This window comes from Poecilia formosa, unplaced genomic scaffold (assembly GCF_000485575.1).
Source record: "Poecilia formosa unplaced genomic scaffold, Poecilia_formosa-5.1.2 Scaffold97, whole genome shotgun sequence".
Lineage (NCBI taxonomy): Eukaryota > Metazoa > Chordata > Actinopteri > Cyprinodontiformes > Poeciliidae > Poecilia > Poecilia formosa.
In genome coordinates, this window is record NW_006800036.1 from 1809595 (window position 1) to 1831419 (window position 21825).

At 37.9% G+C, this 21825-nt stretch overlaps 1 protein-coding gene and 1 long non-coding RNA gene across 2 annotated transcripts in view; both read left to right on the forward strand.

The window, feature by feature from the left end:
* Positions 1–21542, forward strand: part of wt1a (WT1 transcription factor a) — a 25779-nt gene extending 4237 nt beyond the window's left edge. The window contains exons 3-9 of the mRNA XM_016674507.1: positions 2562–2664; positions 6962–7045; positions 14171–14270; positions 16531–16675; positions 18513–18602; positions 18996–19079; positions 19224–21542. Of these exons, the coding sequence (XP_016529993.1) occupies positions 2562–2664; positions 6962–7045; positions 14171–14270; positions 16531–16675; positions 18513–18602; positions 18996–19079; positions 19224–19345 (728 nt within the window). The 3' untranslated portion in view covers positions 19346–21542. The remainder of the gene's footprint in view (positions 1–2561; positions 2665–6961; positions 7046–14170; positions 14271–16530; positions 16676–18512; positions 18603–18995; positions 19080–19223) is intronic.
* Positions 2681–5872, forward strand: LOC107836930 (uncharacterized). The gene is made up of 2 exons (XR_001662906.1): positions 2681–5318; positions 5413–5872. It is a non-coding gene; the product is annotated as an uncharacterized LOC107836930 (long non-coding RNA).
* Positions 21543–21825: the final 283 nt, after the last annotated feature.

The following is a 21825-nucleotide window of genomic DNA, read 5'->3' on the forward strand; positions in this document are numbered from 1 at the left end:
CTTCGTCTGAAGCTGAAGACTTTTCTCATGTTTTATTCTTGCAAGGTTAAAAAAAACTAGAAGAGTCAGGTGGAGGAAATTAAATGATGTGGCGAGATAAGTGGCTTTCATACGATGTTTTTGGGAGTTACTTTGTCACTTAGTAAAGTAAATTCATTACATATCTGAAAAAGAAACTTTCAATCACCTGGTCATATGAAGAAGTACAATTACCACCCTTTGTGGTGGAACGCTTGCAGTTAGAACTAGCAGAAATCCTACCGTACATTTAGCGACACCCAGGGAGTGTCTTGTCCCGTTTTCTGACGTCTCTGCTGTGACCTTGCCTGTCAGAGGTATAAATCAGCCACATCCTGACTCGCAAACTCCCTCGACTCCGTCTCTCATCTATTCTTTCATCCACCCACAACCCCAGTCCCTCGCCTCTGCACGTTGTTAGTAAACATTTAAATGTGAGAGTCTGCTTGGAATCAAAGCTGCAGTTTCTGGCAAATTCTCATCATTGATACACGTCCCGAGAAACCAGGGTGATAAAAGTGGAGGGACTCTTAGGAAACCGTTCGGTTGCCACGGAGAAATCAACAGGAAAGCGCTTCATCCTAAATCCGCCGTTCGTACCCATTTTTCACAAGGTCTGATGGACAAGTTTCCAGAAGGAAAGCCAAACTTTGAATTTCTGAAGCGCCATGTGAGTTACATCAGCTCTCAGGGAGCTTGCGGTCGTTTAATCTTTTCAGATGCACTTTAACTCATGAGATCTAGTTCTAACAAATGTTAAATCATTTCCCAAAGGAAACGACCAACTTGAAAAAATAAAAAAAAAACACAGAAAAAGCTAAAACAAAAGAATATCTTTGAGTATCATAAAAAAAAAATAACTGATGTATGAAAGAGTAAGTGACAACTCTTGTAAGCTGCTCCCAGAGTGAGTTTTTCTTTAAACATTAGGGATTTAATTTTATATTTTTGTTTTCAACATTACACTCGTCTCAGTCTTTAATGGTCGGTGTTAAGACGGCTTTGAAACGACTCTTTTTCTGTGGTTCTGCTAATAACGCTGGGGATTTGTGAGTCTCAAACTGTTTAAAATAATCTCTTCCCGGTTCAAATACAGACTTGGAGCAACAAGGTTCAGTTAAAAACATTAAAATAGATCTTTAGTTCTGATTTAGAAACTCCTATTAGGATTCCAGCTTCAGCTTCACAATGTAGAGCCATGTTTCATTTATTCGAATTTTTTTTATATTATGAGTGTTTTTTTTTTTTTTAAACCGTTGACATTTTTTCTTTAGTAAGTTGAGCTTCTCATCTAATTTAAAGACCAGTATACCCCTCAGGATAAACTGTAGCCTGCTTACTAAATCATAACCTGGCCATTTAGGGACACAGAAGTTGCTTGAACTTTTATGATAATTTAAAAAGAGACCATGCTGTGACTGCAAAAGCAACGTACCTCGTCCGGACGTAGCAGACGTCTGACAGATTCTGAACCCTTCACACCAACGCGCGCACATTTAGTTGGTTCACTTTTATTAAAGACAACATAATAAAAAAAATGAAATAAACAAAAACAAAACAAAACACATAGAAATATAAAGAAGAAAGAAAGCACATTTCAAAATGTGCTCTAACTTCGGATGGAGCTCCAGTCTCAGTTAGTAGTTTCAGCATTTATATCAGCTGACTTGTGACTGAATGATACACAAACTTTTGCAAATTGAGACAAGGACTTACCTCAGTAACCACTGTGTTATTTTAAATGTTTCTTCTAACAATCATTGTAAAGTTGCATATACAGCATATGTTTACTCTAATTTGAGAAACCAACGGTTCAATTTAATGTTTCAAGTACCGCAGTCAGGTAGCAATTAGTTACATTTATTCACTTACAATTACTTGGGTAATTAAAAAAACAAAAAAAACAAAAACAAAACAAAAACCACACTTTTAGAAGTATTTTTACTGCACCATAATTTTTGCTTTTACTTGAGTAAGATGTTAATAATTACAATTTTACCTACTTGAGTAAAATTGGTGGATTCTCAACCCACTGTGAGTAACTTCACTGAATGAAGAACAAACATGTTTCAGTCAGCCAGCTTTATCTTTAAACTACCAGAATTTGCACATAAAATAGTTTTTATTTTATGTGTTTTCATCTGATGATGTCATCGGTTACTCACTTTATTTAAGTAATCTTTTTGTGTAGTACTGATGATGTCATCGGTTACTCACTTTATTTAAGTAATCTTTTTGTGTAGTACTGTTTTATTTTCACTTGAGTAATTTCTTGGATGATCATTTCTTTTACTTTTAGCTAAGTAAAAATTTATAGAAGTAGAGCAACTCTTACTTGAGTGCAATTTCTGGATACCAGTACCTCCTTTGAGGACATTTGGTTCATTATTCTCAAAAAAAAAAGAACAAATATTCTTAAATGTGCAGAGTTCAGAATGAGATTTCTCAAACTACAACTCTGAAGGTGTGTTTTCACATAATCTAGGTAGTGATTTTCCGTCCCTGACTGTGTGTGTGTGTGTGTGTGTGTGTGTGTGTTTCAGGTGAGCAGCAGTATCCCGTACCGCCTCCCGTTTACGGCTGTCACACACCGTCGGACAGCTGCGCCAGCAGCCAGGCTCTGCTGCTGAGGAACCCCTACAACAGGTAACACACAAACATTTGCCTTCTGCACCTCTACGACATCCCAAACACCCTCTCCAAAATATGTTCTCAGAATAAACAAACAGCAAAAACCGGAGCTGGAAATAGCTCTGGATCCATTGTTGATTGTTTTGGTCAAACAGCGGTAATTCAGTGGCAGGTAGCAGGATGTAGCTCTGAACAGGATGTTCACCTTCTGGACAGGTTCGACTGCCTCTGTGGTTTCCTCTTAAATTTTGTGTTCCTTCCTTTGGTTTCCGTTTTCTCTTCATTTAGTTGCAAAAAATCTCCGGGATGAAACACAATATGTGAGAACTCTTGAGTCTCTCCTTGCGTTGGCAAATGTGATTTCGCTAATTTCATTCATAACCAGGGATATTTTCTTCTCTTTTTCCACAAGTGGTTTGATTGCTTTTCGGGTGAGCGACGGCGTTTTTTTTTTTATTTTTTTTTATCAGGTGTATAATTTTAGATTGATACTAACATCACAACAGTGTGATGTTACACTGTGACTGGTAACAATGAAAGAAAAGTCTTGGCATAAATACAGCTGTTCTGCAAAGGCCTCAGAGGTGCGTTTCAGAAACGTCGGGTAAGATTGAAACTAAAATTAAAATTCATGTTCATTTGTTAGAATGACCTAGTCAAAGTCCAAACTTAATTGTTATTTAGAATCTCTTTCAAACACTGAGCATTGATTATTATGGACCCTTAGTTTTCAGATGACTAAACTTTCAAGTTAGAATTGGCAAAAATGTCACAAACTACAGGGTTCATTGAAATACAACCCAAATGACATGCAATTGCAATTGGAAAGGATTGTTGTTCCATAAAGTATCAGTTCATTTTGTTTGTAAAACGATTTGAAAACCTTGCATAATTTTGCCTCTACTTCATAATTATGCACAACTTTCTTTCTATCCGTCAGATAAAATCCCAATATATTTCTTTGAAAATTGTGGTTGTAACAGGATAAGCGGGACATTGTAAGATTTCAAAATATTACAGCTGATGAAGCTGACTGAAGTGTCTTCTCTGACAAATATCATAGTCATCTGTCCATTTTATACTCTGCCTCGCAACCCACGACCGTTTATCGGCCTGGTTGAGGGATTTATGATTTATACGTACTTTATACTTATAAGTACTCAGCACTACTTCAGTTGTGTGAGATTTTTAAAGGCGAGACACATTTATCACCTCTCAAGGAAACTAAAATTATTTAAAATACATCAGAGAAATGAAAGCACTGCATGTAAAATACCTGAATAGCCAAAGAATGTAAAAAATACATCGATAAAATAAGTTTTTGCCTGCAGTAAAACATACTTTTGTTCATATAAGAATTCTCTTTCCCATTAGGTTGTTTTCTATCCAGTTTTTACCTAATAAGCTCAGTCAAAAACTTGCCACACTTCCACTTCCTGTCAAAGCACCTCCCAAAGGTTTCTGTGAAATACTGCTGCAGATCTACAGATCTGTGCAGTTTGGAAACAAAAGACCAAGAGTTTTACTTTGCTAATGTTCCACAATGATAACTTTGGCTGTATCTACTTCAGACAGATTTCTGAACTTTCGGGCAATCCGTGTCAAAGATGTAATAAAACATGGGGTTGAGGCTGTGAAATTAATGAGCAGTACCATTTTAGGAGGCGCACCTCCTCATCACACGCTCCCCAAACAGTTTGTTGTTTTGTCTCTAAATGAGAAATTCTTTACATGCCACTGATCCGATGTTTTCTGTAAATGGAAAACGAGAAAAGAAAAAAAAAATCCCATTCCTGGGGATGAATACTGAGGCTTCAGAGTGTGTTTTAAAGGGAGAAAGACTGCCCTGACTCTCCTAGTCTGAGGTTCGTCTTTGTCATAAACATAACTGATATCGACACAACACACACACGCAAACACACACACTCATAAACACACATGACTGGGAAGGCTCATGTGAGTGAAGTCAGTGGTCTAATCTTGCAGCCTGGTACCATCAGGCCTGTATTTACTCTCCAGGCCATCAGCTTGGAACAACATGAAGTGGAAACACGCACAGGGCTTATTAATCCGAGCAGAGAGAGAAAACGAGAGGCTCTCTGGCTTCTATCAAAGTAAGGAACAGAATGAGAAGTCTGAAACTGAGCAGGATGTTCTATTAATTAATAAACAACAATTTATTGCCAAACTACACAAAGGTTTTTGCAATATCAAAAATGTGGCGCTTTGAAAACTTTGTGGTTTTGATGGTGGCAACTCACAACCTTCCCAAAATTATCAAGCCAGTTAAGTGACGACATGGATATCGTTCTCTGCAAAGACCTTTATTGTTTTTTAAAGTCAATATCATTATACTACCTTGTGGGAAGCTGTGAGACAGTCAGCCTGATATCATCCTGTCATTTTAATCATCAGTCTAATTTTTTAGAAAGAAAAAAAGAGAAATTGTTGTCTTCTTGGCTGCCTCCAAAGCAAAGTGTGCAGCCTTCACTACTTCGCACCAAGATGGCCTCAGATGCAGAAAACTGCTGCTAAGACGTTTTGGTCATCAAGAACTTCATCACCAGAGGCAAGAGTCCAACAAGCTCCACGATCGTCTTTTCCTAACGAAGAGAGACTCACAGCTCGCACTTACCACCGGGGCAGAGTTTGCTCAACAGTGGCAGCAGGTGGGTGTGAGTAAACCTGCAGCAAAACAAAAGACACTTCAAAATAACAAGAATGAGAGATTTTGAGATAAGTCCGGTGCATCCATTTGTCCAGAGAAGAAAAAGGGAGATCATGAGTCCTATTTGCTTCAACCAATGGAGCATCTTGATCCTCCGAGAGCACCTACCGTGAATAAAGAGTGGGATGGAAACCTCCTGACAGAGCAACTCTTTCCAGGCACAGTTTGTTTTTCTTTGTTTCCAGCATTGTGTCATAGGGCAAAGGTGATAACAAAGTGACTCGCAAGATCAGAACACTGACATTTTGTTTCTGCGATTGAGAAACTCCCCAGATCTTAACTGCAGTAAGAACCCATGGAAAAAACAGTGGTTAACTCCAAACTTCAATAAAACACGGCTGACTGGGACAGCATCAGTCAGGACTGAGTCCAAACACTGGTATCCGAGACGTCAGAGAGGATTGCAGAACCTATGAAGAAGAAGGATCAGCCCTGGAAGTATTGACTGTTTGCATGAAGTTTATGTATCTGCTGATAAAAGCCTTTAAAACATCCGATTGTTTTTGTGTTTTGCTCGATGTCAAGCCTGTGTAGACGAAAGCGTAAGGCTCAGTAGCGGCTGGAAAATGTTCAGATATGTCAATGGTCAATGGACACTTAAGCTATAATAAAAACATTTAATATGATTTACTTGTTTTTTGGTTGTCATATATACATTGTTTTTTGCTTTAATTCCTGTCGCATCGGTCATTGAGATGTTACATTCTGACAGTAAACGATGGAGGTATTTATTTTTTCAATAATTTGTAGACTCTTTGTTTCACGTGTTAAGCTTATGAACCAAAACGCAGGCCTAAAAGTAACATCAGAATACTGCAGGATGGTAATGAAATTGACTCATATCTTTGTTGAATACAAAAGAAACACACTTACAGAAAAACAGTGAACTTTTATGAACTTCACTCTGTTTTCTTTACAAAATACAACAGGAAATCATTTGGATACAGAAACACTTTCTTGTATTTTTGTAAAGAAATGAAAAGAATGTGCATTTCTCCTCTGCAACTGGATTTCTTTGGGGGCAAACTGTGTATTCAGGACAAATGAAACAAAAAAAATTATAAAATGCCTGTATAGAAGGTGGACTTATATCCATGAGCAACTGAGACTATAAATTTAAAAAAAATTTATTTAAAAAAACCCCCCGCTTTGAATCATTTTAGTCAGATCTTGCAATATTTCAGCAGAAATACTTTCAGCATCTCCTGGCTGCTTGCCTGTCTGCTGTACTGTAGAATAATAGCTCTGTAATGAGCTAGGTACCAGGCACCACTTTGCCTCTATTCAACCTGCGCTGAACCTGCAGGTGCTATAAAAGACGCACTGAGGGCTATAAATCTACAGCTTGGAAAATACAGAAATTGTGCGTGCACATATTTGTGGACAGTCTGAGCGATGATCATACAGTCTGTTACGTCCAATAAAATTTTTTTTTAAAAAGTCTGGTATGCAAAAACGTAGGAATTCTTAGTGTTTAATCTCCGGTCTTTCTATACCAACTATTTTCAACGGCAAAACAGCTTTAGCCTCTTGATCAGTAGCAGCTCACGAGCTTTTCTTCTACGTTTTGTCTTTCCTCCACAGCGGTGACAATTTATATCAAATGACCTCTCAGTTGGAGTGTGTGGCATGGAACCCTGTCAATACACTGGCATCCACCATGAAGAGGTAGGAAATTGACAACCGCTTTCTTTTTGAAAAAGCCAAAATGAGTAAAACCCCTGTGCTGAAGAAGCCAGTGGCTAGGAAATCAACCCAACTGCATTTAGATTTTGTGCATTTCTTTGGTCACGATCTACATCATCTGAGTTTTATTCACAAAGCAAAAAATGTTAGACAGCTGCAATAATGGCCACCAACTTCTGCAGCTTTTTGCATCAGAAACGTTTTGCATTCACAGTGACAAAGACAACATGATGTTGACTGCAGCTATCGGTATTTTTGTCTTTGAATTACTGACTGAAAACCCAGTCATGTACGTGCTTCAAGAGCTTTTTCTGAGTAGTTTTGGACATTTTCCAGGACGGTTAGAGTTGGGAAGTGGGTGAAAGTGCAAATCTGAACTTTAGTGCCTGCAGTGTTGCGATGAGAAAATGTGCTCAGTGGAATTGTAATGATGTCATCGAAACTCGGAAGCAGTGGTAGTCTTCGATATGGATGAAATGGCAGCACAAGCACTCAAATGACTTTCCTGTTGCTTATTTTGTGCCAAGAATAAGTTTAAGAGAACTGCTCTAATAATCTCTAATTCACAGCTTTCAACTCTACGCTTATTGAAGAATTATTTGTTTTGCTTTTCACACACTCTGAAATGAAACTGTGGTCATTTTCCAGTTTGGAAACTAAAATAAGAATCACCTCCTCGGCATGTCATCGAGTACATGCAGAGGCCTGGTAGTGAGGCAATGCTGTAGTTCGTACTGGATGTGTTGGAAGCTCTTTTGAAAAGGTTTTAATTAATTAAACTTGTAGTCATTTTACGGACAAAGAGAATCTTTTTATAATGTTTTCATCTGTACTTTTTAGTCTTGCCTAAATATTTCAAAATTTATTGTCAAATGAAGCTAAACTGAATGATGCAAAATGCAGTTTTCATTTGTTAAAGGCACAAGGCCTTCCAAAACTATCTGGTCCTGTCTGAAAAAAATAATTACTCCCTACAACTAGTAGCTGGTTGTGAGTCGCCTGAAGGAACAGCATCAGTCGATTGCAATGAGTTGGATAATAGATTGGAATAATTTTGGCTCACTCTTCTATACAGAATAGTTTTAATCCTGGTAAATTGTAAGGTTTTCAATCTCAAATGAATCGTAAATGCCCCAAATCAGTCAGATTTAAGTCTGGACCTTGACTAGGTTCCAGACTTCCTGCTGCGATTTGGATCATTATTCTGTGCTTTGGCTTATGCCCATAAATACCCCTCACAGATCGATGATGATCTGAAGCAGCAAAGCAGCTCCGGATCGCCAGCATGTTTGACTGTTAGCTCGATATTTTGTTTTAAAAAGTTTCAGTTTTTGCTTTGTTAGTCTGGGACGTTTTTTTGGGAAATCCAAAATAGCTTTTGTTGGGGTTCTTTTGTTGTTTTTTTCGGTAAACAGGTCAACCACTCCTGGAATGGTTCACCACTTTTCCATTTAATCACTATCCCTGATTTGTCCCAAAACCTTTGAAAGGTTTTGTCCAGACTCCTTGAATCTGTTTCCTTCTAAAATTAGCAGGAGATTATCAAGAATAAAGGACAGCTCTGTCTTTTGCTTACTGTTAATATTTTATGAATTGAAAACTTGTTTCAGAAAGCTCTTCCTTTTTCCTGCTCAGCTAATTTTTCCTAAGCAAAAATAGCTGGGGAAACACATTTGAAATCCCTCAAGTGTCAGCGTCCAGTGTTTAGAAAGCTTTCTCTGTGAACCGTATGTCAGTGTGACCTTCAGAGCCGGTCAAAGTCTGCGCCGCTTCACAAATGCCTTTCTACTCTGAGCCAACAGGCATTTTTCATAGTTAACCAATAAACGATTTTGTGTTTTAGGGGTTTTCGCATACGTTTCCACTGTGAGAAAGAGCCATTTTCATATTAAAAAGTGAGACATCAGTATTTTTTTTTTATTTTTTTTTTTATAATTGGTGACGCTTCAGATTTCTGCTGCAGATCTAGCTGCCTGTTTGGGCAGTGATGGGCAGCAGGCGACAGGAGAGGGAAGGGAGGCTTGAGGGAGGATGAGGAGGAAGAGGATGGAGGGCAACCAGAGGAGGAGACGGTCAGCGGAGATAAGGAAAGGCAAGCCAAAGGGAAAGACATGAGGAAGAGGAAGCACAGGGGAGTTGAGCCTAATTCCAGGCTTTAAATATCTCATAAGTCGTGACCAACACCCAATGTTTGTTCATAGATGTGAAGTGAAACTAGAGATTGGATATTTTAAATGACGTCTACTGAATCGTTGCTTACTTACAGAATCTGCAAAATAACCGGTGCCTCACTTACTGGCACCTCCGATGTTAATATGTTGTTCTGTCCCCTTTTACCAGTAGATCAACACTTAGTCTTAAACATTTCACAATCCTGGAAACACAGAGGGAGAGAGAGAGATTTGACGATTCTTTGAATGATCTGCTCAGGCCTGAGATCAAGACCGAGTCTTGATTTATCTCTTATTCTCTCTTCTCTTCAGCTCACCTCTCCTGTTTTTATTGGATTAAGTTTATGGACTGCAATAACGGAGGAAGAAAATGGATTCTTTAAACTATTTCTGTGTCGATTTCTCCATAATCTTCCAAAATGCCCAGTGAAAACACGCGTCCAGTTTTCTAGTACAGGGCAGAAGTATTATGTTGTCTATTTAATCTACCAGTTTTATTTTGTATATTTGAAAACAAAAAAAACCCAAAACCTTTATGAGTGATTGAGAGAAGAAAGCAGAAGCCCTCACTCTTCTACAGCTCTGCCACTTGTCATTTTTGTGATGAGTAGAAAGTTCGGCCTCAAACATGATCCAAACATTTGCCAAGGAGTGTGTAAGTGGACCCCAGAGAATGACTAATTCAAAGTCCTGCTGCGGTCGTGGTGGTCACTGATGGCTCTAATGGTTCTCCGTCTGAAACGCCTCTTGATTTTGACATTAGAGTGGAATCTGGAGACGTGTAGCCGTTTTCACATAGACATTTCCTGACTTTCGAAGATTGGCACGTTTCCCCTGCTGAAAGCCATGGCGTTCTGTCGTCTTTCTGAAGTTGAGTGGTCAAAGGAATCAGTCCCTTGTGTCTCGCCATTTTACACCCCAGGGAAACGAGACATAGATTACCAATTAAAGGTTCTGGTCAGTCGATCGACTTAAAAACGTAGAGTACAAAGTAAAGAAAAGCTGCTCCAGTTTTGTTTTGTAGAAATATTATGGATGTAAATAATGACGGCAGCAGTGAAAGTCATGTACTCTTAACACTGATCCACCAGTTGGGGCTGAAAGCTGAAACATGTTGCTCCAAGTAACATTTTCCTTCATATGACCACAGATGCCGGACTCTAACATGCAGGCGGCATGGCAACTGGTGTTTCAGATCTTTGGACAGAAACACGTACACACTTAGCACCATTCCTGAAATTATCTTTACAGTAAGACTTATATTCTCCTGGATGTGTTTCATATTTTCGTCATGCTTCTCAGAACCTACCGTTCAAATGCTGCTCCATAAATCCAGTCCAGCGAGCCTAACGTTTTAACCCACTTTTAACTGAAATGAAATACTGACACACTTAGTCATACATAAGACAAGGATCACGCAGTTTAATCTAAACTCTGCTGGAGTGCCTCTCCTCCTCTCCTTGGGAAAAATCGAGGCAGACAAAGAGGACCTTATGAGAAGAGTATGGCGTTCATTCCCACTGCAGCAGCGCAGTACTCCCATCCTCCTTCTTCAGTTGGACACACTGAAATATAACACATTTCATAGACAGGAGCTTTCTGTTTGTCTGCTTGTTATCATAAGAAGATACGAGAGGCGACACAGGCAGCTGTGTCAAACAGAGCTGGCTTTGTTCACAGCGAAAACTGCAGCAGCAGGTTTTTCTATGAGTGATTAAAAAAAATGAGAGTTTATTTATTAAAGGATCTACAGAAAACATAGTGTGAGATGGAGTATTTGAAAAAGCGTTCATCAGGAGTTGTAAGGAGTACTTTGAATTATTTACTTCTTATTTTGGGACAATGGACGACAATGGCAAAATAAGCTCAATCTGAAAGTTGTGGGTTCGAATCCAGGGAAGGGCGTTTGAGCACCAAGTTATCAATCGATCTGAGAATGTGACTGGAGTGCACAGCATCTGAGCGGAGCGATAAAGTATGAATTTACCGTTTTATTTAATACTACATATAACGGAAAATGTTCAGAATTTTACATTCTTAATATGCATTAAAATGCATATTATGCATTAATGCATATTAAGAATGTAAAATTCTTTATGTATGTAGAAGAAATGTATAGAAATGTACAAGTACAAGTACATTTCTATAGCCTGCTGTAATGAATGCCACTACTGCAGGTGGCAAGTTCCTGTTTATCACTGCTTTTAATGTTTGCTTCACAATGAAAAAAAAAAGTTTTTTTTAATTAAATCATACATGAAATAATCATCTAAAATGTGATCAAATTTTTTATTGAAAAATGTTGCGAAAATGAATGTTTATTTCATGGGTCAGCAGATAGATTGCTTCTTAATGCCTTTCTTAATTATAGTTATATGCATCAAAAAGCTGACAGCTGGAATATAATGTGGGGAAAGTTTTTAAAAATGTATCAAACAGAGTAGACTGTATGTATTTAGAACATGGAAATCCTCTATTGAGATCCTGTATTTTTCATGCTACTCTGCCTATTCTTGTAGTGCTAACAGAATTAAATCATAAAACATGCAAAATAGAAGCTTTATAATTGGTGTACAATTAATTTTACTTACAGTAATATTTCCCCTTGTGAATGTTTTTCTAATGGACTTTGTCTTTTTCACCCTCAGATACTTGGATGCAGATATTTTAATGCATTTTCCTGTCTTCCTGTCAAAAGTAGAACTTTAACATTTCTGCGTGAATATGAGTAAATATGTCTTGTTGACTCAAATTATCTCAAAAGTTATGAGATAATCTGTTTTTTGTTTGTTTGAATGCGATTTTGAAAACACTCTCCACATGTAGAGGTGTCCTTGTTCATAAATATACCCATCTTTAATTGCATCAAGACTCAGCTCCCTGGACCAATTTTAAGTTTACAAAGAGCTTTACATCATAAAAACACTTTGAAATTCTTTTTTTCCTGTTTCTTGTTAATTTTTGCAAGATTTTCTTATCTTTGTTTAGCTTTGTTTGTCACATTTTCAGTTTCAGTTAGTGAAATCATTCATCTTATTTACAAGTTTTGGGCAGCAGATATTATCTTTCGATCTTTTTCATGACTTATTTAGATGAAGATACGTCTGACTTGATTAATTTGCATGTTCTCTTGTCTTTCCTATTTTGAAAAGGGGAGAAATAGGCCTCTGTGTCAAGTTATATTTATTCCGTGGGAAACAGGGAGTCATGTTCCTAGACACTCGTTACAGAGTAATATATGTATTACAATGCAATGTTTGGTTATGTTTATTTTATATGAAGTGTTTCAAAATGTGTATTTTTCCTCACTTTGTCAGGCCTGGAGTTGGTATCACTGTTACCGTGCAGCAAGAAGTTTGGGTTCAAAACCCAGCCTGGGGTCTTTTTGTGTGGCGTTCCTGTGCATGCCTCTCCGGGTTCTCTGACTTCCTCCACAGCCCAAAAACATGACTGTTAAGGTTAATTGTTAGGGTCAAAGGTCAACGCAACATGTTGCAAAGCTCCGATCATCGCAACCTGGTTTCTTAATGAGTTCACTGTACTACAGTGGACCTACAGACTTACCAGATCATTACTCAATACAGAACTTGCACCAATACTAACCTGACCCTGACGCTTCGATGACAGTGTGGACAACATCACTAAGAATGTTTCTGACAACTTGTTGAATCTTCGCCATGAGGAACTGAAACAGCTCTGAAGGCAAAAAGCTGTACATGTGTCAAACTCAAGGCCCGGGGGGCCAAATCTGGCCCGCTGTAGCTTTTTATGTGCCCCCCCTCCACCCCCCAGACTCCAAATTACATCAAGAAGTTCCTCCGGTTTCTCTCAAAGTTCACACAAAATCAACAGATTCACAAAAATTTTATTCTGATTCGCACATTTTCTCAAAAACATTGGGTTTAAGTGACTGCTGCTTCTGCCTTACTTGACATCACTTTATATAGACCGCGGCCAAAAGTCACATTTAACATCGTACATTGGAGCAAATATCGTAAAAATTCCTTACAAAGATTTCTAAATTGGTACCACAAAATCTGTAACTTTGACTGCAAAAACCAAAATCCTGGAGGAACTGCTATTTTAACAGTTTAATTGGTTTTATGAATACTTTCTGGCACAACCGGACCTTTAAGAATGTTCTTATTTTTGATATGGCCCAGAATTAAAATGAGTTTGACACCTCATTGAATGGGGGGCGGGGGGGTCATTCTACAGAGTACACTTAGCTGGTACACTTAGTACCATCTAAGTGTACCCAATAATGTGGCCGCTGAGTGCATCTTAAATATTTCCTTTTCGTCAGGCCTCTATGTTTTACAGTCATGTTATTTGCATGTGGATGCAGTCAAACACATCAGACCATCCTTTAGGCAGCTTTAAAGACTTCTAGGTCCTTTTTTTTTTTTTGTCAAAAAACATTGAAACAGAGACACCACAGAAACAACTACATTAATGGGATCCTAACAAAATACAAAATAACAGTGAAATATTACCCCCATGCATGAAAACAAGTTACACCAGGAGTTCACTCTGGTCTGCGATTTGCATTAAAGGCTGTATGTGACGGGTTTTGAGTAATGTTCCCTCCCTGACCTTATCATACCGTCACACAATGAGTGCACTCAGTAAAACAGTGCTTCATGCTCTACCAGTCTGCCAGTGTGACTTAAATTTGCACTAGATTATGTTCTTGATCTTGAGATCTGCTTTACATTCAGTTTACATTCCGCATGCATGCCTTTATAAGGAGGGGTTCTGATTGCAAAGGGTGTTGGAGTGTCAACGAAAATCTTCACCGACCAAGTTTGTTTAGTTGAAATTTTACTCACTGAATAGCTTTCGAGTCTTCAGGCCAATGCGGCACAAAAGCAACGTTCACAAACTTTAAATTTCTCGTGGATGTAAGCCGATGACTGTCTTTGTGTGTTTTCAGCCACGCACCGGGCTACGACAGTGACCCCAGCACCCCGATGGTGTACAGCTGCAGCACGCAGTACCGCATACACACACACGGAGTCTTCAGGGGCATTCAGGTGGGACTCGGCGCTGCTGCTACACTTTATTTATCGTCAGCAGGTCATCATCTGGTCAGCTCTGTCTGCATGCGGTTATCCTGCACCTTGTTTTCTAGTTCATGTTTAGTGTCGTATTGAGCATGATGAAAACTTTGCAGCTGGCAGGGGGGGACAAGAAAAACAAAACAAAAAAAACACACACACACACACACACACAAGTGGACTGGTAAAAATATGTGGTGTCTTAATGCTAATGCAATGAGCAGGTTGTGCAAGGAGAAAACACTTATATGCAGCAGGACATGTAACGAACATGCACAGAGGTCTTTTTTTAATTTATATATACACAAATACATTAGCAGTGGAGAAACACATGCATAGAGTTAAAACTGTGTAATGATGCAGTCTCCATACGAGGATTCACATGTTAATAAATCATTAGATTTTAATTATCGTCTGTCAGCAGCTCCAAAGGACAGGGAGCGGGAGATTCTCCAGACCTGCTTTTACTCCACTACCAAGATCTTTCTTTCAGGGGCCTGTTTCATCCGTCATCCTGTTCCTTCTTCATTCTTTAGGGTCCACCTTAGGACAAATAGTATAAACAATAGCTCACTCCTGTGCCCCTTAAAGTATAATTTAGAAGCTGCTAAAAGGTGAAGTAACAGATTGACTTGGAGCAAAGTAACGTTAGGGTTTAAGTTTTATTGCAGGGATTACCCAAATTCACAGTCACTGCCAATGATAATACAGCTGAGGCCACAGAGTTGTTTTCTTTTGTTTATTCCACTTTGTGAGCATTTTTTTTTAAATGTGAAAAATACATTTTGTTTCTCTATAAAGGTTTAAAACAGATTATTCAAATGTTCTCATTATCAATTGCAGATAGTTCAATGTGAATTACGAATATATATCTATTAAAAGACATTCGTACGGTGTTTTGAAGGAGGACCAAATGTTAAAAGAAGGCTCTCTAAACCAGCTGGTGGTGAAATGAAAATATAATTGGCCCCCGTTGTTAAATCGCACATGAAAAACGATAAGACGCGTTTTCTGGTTTAGTTTCACAAGCCAGGCCAGACCTGGGGCTAAAAAAATAACTTAAACAGAACCTTTCTGAAAGCATGAAGTAAGCTGAGGATCTCCAAAAACAACAAAGCATGTCTGATTAGCGAGAAATAAAAAAAAACAAAAAAACGGAAGAGAAACAAAGTAGTGTGATGATCTGAGGGCTGCTTCAAGAAGTGGATGATTTGCTGTAATTGAGTGAAAACAATTAATTCGGTTCTGTACTAGGAAATCCTCAGTCGTTGACTTTAAGCTCAAGCATTTTGGTCGCCTCCGAATAAAGGTTTTAATGTGGCCTAGTCAAAGTCCAGACTTAAATTCAATTGCGCTTTTGCGGCATGTATTTAAACAGACTTGCCATTGTTAAAAATCCCTCAATGTGTGTTTATTAATAACTGAGTTTTTTTATGGCACTGCAATCATGGATATAAAAATCATGAATTAGTCTTAAAATGCAGTTAAACTAACACTTAAAACATTTAAATAATCTGTCAGTTCCCAATTAGCTAAACTGTGGATTCTGTTTACTTTTTGTGACTGAGTCATGTAGATTCAGCTCTTCTTGTAACCGCAGATGCTGATAAACAGTTAAATAAATAAAAAAAAAAAAAAAAGTTTTTAACTTTGACTTTAAAGACTTCAAACATTTCAGTTCCAGATACACAGCGTTCTAGATGCTAACAGCGCTAGCATCTGCGGCAGCCATTCTATCTTCCTGGTCATTACACTAAATGCTGAGGAAATTGAAAGCAGATGGCTGGAAGCAGAAGGAGACGGCGGCGGTACGGAGGGAGAGGCGGAGAAATGGAAAGTGTTGAAGGACTGAAGACATTTTGAGAATAGAGAGATAAAGGAGGGTCATGTTGTGTGTGTACGAGTCAGGACAGAGGATGTTAAATTGTGTTATTCTCCTCCAGTGACGCCTGAAATGAGGAGTGGGGTTCTCTGAGAGGGGGTCTGCCTAAAAGGCGTGACTAACTGCTCCCTTTGGGATGCAGTCATTCTGGGGTCATTTTACTGCTAATTCCCATCTCATGAATATATGACTATTTCACTGTAATGTTCCCCAGACAGATCACAGGCCCCTAATTTACACGGCCGGCTGTATTTAATAGACTCTTCCTTTAATTACATGTTTGCTCCTTTGGTTGTTGACGGCGGCAGAGTTTTTGGTTCATTTCACCTTTTTGTTTTTTTCCCGTGGTTCCAGGACATGCGGCGGGTTCCCAGCATCGCTCCGGCCATAGTTCGATCAGACGCCAGCGAAAAGCGCCCGTTCATGTGTACTTATCCCGGATGCAACAAGCGCTACTTCAAACTGTCGCATCTGCAGATGCACGACCGCAAACACACAGGTGGGAACAACAAAAGCATAAGAGACACTGTTGTATTAATTATGGGATTTTATGCAACTGAAACTACAAAACTACACACTTATATCTTCTGCTGCAGCTAGGAAATACTTTTTATTTAAAAAAACATTTGGATAGATGTGTTTTCTGTCTGATCTGATGCAAATTGAATTACAACATCGCTATGTGGGGAATATATTTTATTCCCATATTGATAAGGCCAGGAGTCCTGCTCCATTTTTGCTCTGCCTTCTACAACAGGGGTGTTCAAACTGTGGTCCTGGGGGACAATTTTGGCCCTTGGAATAGTTTTGTGTGGTCACTAACCTCAATTCATCAGTGACAAAAATGTGACTCCCCAGCACCAGCAATGGATGGACGCAGTGTGTGATTTTCTTTGGGGCTTGTTGTTCAGTAACTTTTTCTTTTAATCTTCCTAAAGTGGAAGATGTTAAGAAGTTGATGAAAAGTCAATGAAAGAAGTTAGAAGAAGTTAATGAAAAGTAGACCGCAAACATCCATTTAGTCAAATAAAAACGTCCCACTTTTTCAGAGAAAGAGTAACTTCATATTTTTTCTAGTTTATCAGAATAGAGAAAAAAGAGAAAAATTATGAATTAGTAAACTGCATGTTATTTTTTTATTTTTTTTTTTAAACTAAACATGTAGCACCTCTGTAAAATTTTGGGTCTATGATTATTTGTTGTTCTTGTTTTATTTGAATAGTGCATGCCTAATTTATTGCTGAACAGGTAAATTTTGTAAAAAAAAAAAAGAAAAAAATCTTATTATTTTTGCATTTTTAATTGAAAAGAAATTTAAATCATTCCCAAAGTACTTTGAACTTGCCAGATTTGGCCCTGGGATCCAAAGGTTTGGACATCATTGCTGTACAGTAACTAGCATCAGAGATAGTTATGTAATGAACATTTTATTGTCATTATTGTCATAGCACAATATCTCACTAAGTTATTTTCTAAATCATATAATCTAACATTTAATGAAAATGTTCTTCTTTCTGGGTTTTATTAGAAAGAAATGTTAAAAAAAATAAATGTAACTGAAATAGCTTTGTAATTTGTACTTAAATATAGATTATAGAGTTTAAAGTATTTTAGTTATTAATCCATGACCACCTGTGTTCATAAGGTTTAAATATCAACAAATAATCAATCAGTTCATTGTGTATTAATAAGGTCAACATTTGTAGAACATTTCTCATGCAGACAGGAAATTGTTGTACAAAGGTTAGAAAAGAAAACTATGCAAAGAAATAAATAAAAATGGCAAATCGAGCTATTTGCTATTTGCAATCATAGAAAGTAAACATAGAAATACAAAACTAAAAAGATTTAAATAAATATATATGGTAAACAAAATATTACCAAATAAGAATTTGATTAGGTAAATAAGTAAAATACAAAATAAATAATCTGCATAGACAAATAATTAAGAAACTTCAACTGAGTTTTTGGTTCACTTTTAATATGATGGGAGTCTTAACCACTCTTTAAGATTGTATGTGTGTCGTTCTTCGTAAGTAAGGAAATAAACGCAGCTGCTGGCCTAAACTTGACCATTTCTACACAGTCAGAAGAAGGGAAGAGAGTAAAGCAAATCTACTGGAGAACCACTGCTAAGAGTAGCATCAAGTCAGCAAGTTCATGAAAAGAAACACCTTAGACACCATCACAGACCACCATTTTTAAACTTTTGTATTCATCTCTCAAGGAATAAGTTGGACGTCAGTCAGTTGTATATGTAATCAATCAGCAATATAAAAAAAATGATCAAGAAGTAAATTATGATTTAACCTCTTCTACTCTTTTTTTTTTTCCAGGGGAGAAACCCTACCGGTGTGACTTCACAGACTGCGGCCGCAGTTTTTCCCGCTCTGATCAGCTGAAAAGACACCAGAGGAGGCACACAGGTTCGAGGCGTTTTGCTTAAATCAACCTCTTTGGTCTTTGTTCATTTTATTTCTAAGCTTTTCTTTGCTGTTTTTGCTGTTTTCTTTGCTCATCCTCATAGAGCTCATCTCTGCATGACACCAATCTTATGAACAGTCAGATTGCTTTTTTTTTTTTTAAACAGAGATGCTCTGTTTGAAGTGAATTATATCAGATAAAGTTGCTAAATGCTCGCCAAACTTTGGAATGGCTTCCCTGCAAGCATCTGCTCTACTGTTTTTTTCTGTCTCCCTTTGTGTGTGTGTGTGTGTGTGTGCGTGTGCGTGTGCGTGTTGTTGTTGAATTTTTGTGAACGTTTTCTGACCTGTTGGCGTGTTTGAATGTGTGGGCATGCTTATTGTACATGTGTTTAGGAGTTAGACCATTCGAATGCGAGACGTGTCAGAGAAAGTTCTCTCGGTCTGACCACCTTAAGACACACACACGGACTCATACAGGTAAAACAAGTGCGTAAAACTTTTATTTTTCCATTTCTTCTTTGATCCATTTGATGTCTAAATACATGCTACAGACCTGTGTGAGAGAGCTCGGTGTAATAACGTCACCCTTCGTTTGTCGCCTTCCCCGCCCTCCTGTCTCAGGTGAGAAGCCGTTTAACTGTCGGTGGCCGAACTGTCAGAAGAAGTTCGCCCGCAGCGACGAGTTGGTGCGGCACCACAACATGCACCAGAGGAACCTCAGCAAGCTCCAGCTTTCCATCTGAGTCGCAGTTTTAAACGTGCGGCTCACTCCTGACGTGAAAGTAAAAAATGCCGAGTGTCTGTAGAGTCAGGTTAAAGAGTTACAATTTTAGATTTAAAAAAAACAACAAAAAAACTGTCTTACGGTTTCAGAATCTCAACTAAACTGTCTGCAGGCAAAAGTCCTGGCTTTTCTATGTAAATGTCGTGTAGATAGGAGAACGGTGTGGTTTGAAATTTTGTTTGGACTTACAATACTGTGCAAAACTCTCCGACCATCCAGAATTTCTCTATACTCTGCTTCCAGCGTGTGGCATTTCCTTGGATTATTTTAAGGTTGTACAGATTATTATTTCTCAAGGATTTGTGAAGGTCTTTTTAAAGTTTTGTTCTGTTACTTTTAGTTGACTTTTCTAAAGGCAAATTAAGATTTTCCCATCCCTGGAGGTTATTATTATTATTTTTTAAAAGGCCAGAAATTACCATAAACACTGCTTAGCTGGTTCTGGTGCTCGCTTAGCACCAGCTCTTTTTGTTTCTGCCACCGAAAGCATGAACTTTGTCACCTTAAAACCGGTTCTTCGTTAGCAACGAGTCTTTACTAGTCTAGATGTAATAACTGTGACAACTTTGTTTAAAATGTCGGTTTAATTGTCAATCAATGCACTGACCTTGGGACATAAGAAACTTGTTTATTCAGTATTTCCCGTCACATAGTGACAGCAGCTCAAGCCAGAGCACAGAGTTGGTTCTGTTAATTTTAGTTAAAGCAACAGTCTGCAACCAGCGGTTCTGGAGCCATTTCTTCCATTTTCCATTATGGCTAATAACTTTAATGATTAGTGGACCTAATGTTAGTTACTAACATATTAAATCTCTGTTCTTAAGCATAGATATAATTTTAAAAAATGCAGGTTTTAAGAGTTTTCAGGTTTTAATGGAATAATTGGATTGAATTAGCACAACAGAAAGTACCAGTAATATTTTTAGATGTTTTTTTTTTCTTTTGTCGTTAAAAACTGTGTGCTTTTTTTATAACACATAAAGTTTTTCACAAATATCAACGTCCCATTGAAGAAAATGTCGCCTCTTTAAAAAGAAAACAAATAAATAAATACATGTATAAAGGCGGTTCTTTAAAATTTATGGGAAAATTCCCATAGTAGACATTTATCAAAAGCTACATATGTTGATCTTTCTGAAAAATATTATGAAAGGCCAAAAGTTGTAAATGAGTTTTTCCTCAGCTGGACTCAAAGCAAAAAATTCCTGTTTGGATTAAAATGTTTGTAGGTCCCTGATTTAAAGGAAAAAAAAGTTTGTAACTTCTCATTAGAACGTAATTTCACTAAAACTAGGTCAAAAATAAATAAATAAATAGATAATTCTTGAAATGGAGAGCATAGCTCATGTTGGTCGTTTCTGATCAGAACATTTCTTTTAAGCTAAGCTGGGCATGCAGACGTCCGGATGCAGGAAAACCGATATAAGTAATGGGGGTTTGTGTGGTTAAACTGTCTGCCGGTGCTGCAGTCCTCCACAATAATTCAGAATACAACAGAGAGAGGATCAAACATTCACTGTGCATCTAGTACTAAACCGGGGCTGGTGCTAGAGCTGCTTCTTTCCTAGCTCCAGAAAAACAAATGTCACTTAGTCAGCTAAACTCGTCTGGAGGAAAAACATCTATGAGTGGCCTTGTTTTCTTTTTTTGCCTTTGGCACCAATTTCCCAATTGAAGAATTTGTAGTGTTAAAATGATCATTAATTCTCAGCACACAATGTGAGTGAAAGCACATTGTTTGCTTCAGCTTCTTCTGTGGGGAAAAACCTCTTACGCAGAAGCAATGGTCATTCCACGCCTTCGTTATTTTCCACTTTTGCAGTTTTATCTGTTTTGTACCTTTCAGCATTAATTCATACCCACCTTAGGGAAGTTGATTTTCAATCGTTTTCTTTGACCTGCTTCTACTCTTCTGTAAGGAAAAAGCGTCCCTCCCACAAGGAAGTTTCTCGTTACCTCTTTGGTTTTATCTGGCGGTCATCATCCATAGAGAGTAAGATGAAATCTTACCAGAAATACCACACAATTTAATTAAATTATTCATCATATTTGAGAATTTTTAAAAATCGTTTTTATGATTGCTAGTTTTCTGCTAAATATTTACCTGCAAAACTCATTGAACTGTAATGCACTGGTTAAAAAAAAAAAAAAAAAAAGTTTTGTTGACAAGTGCAAATTTGGACAAAAAGGCAGAAAAATCGTTAGGGGATAGTTGTTCCAAAGACTTCATATAAACTTTCTGTGCCCAGAAAACCTCTAATGGCAAAAAGCACCAACCCTAAAGCTAAATTATTTCTTCACCTGGAGGAAAGTCATTTTGGTTTCATTATCAGCTTAAACTTGGATTTCATCTCAGATCACCCCAATTGTCCGAATTCATCAAATTTATCAGAAATTCATCCGGAAAAGTAAACATTCACATCACATCATAAAGGGTGT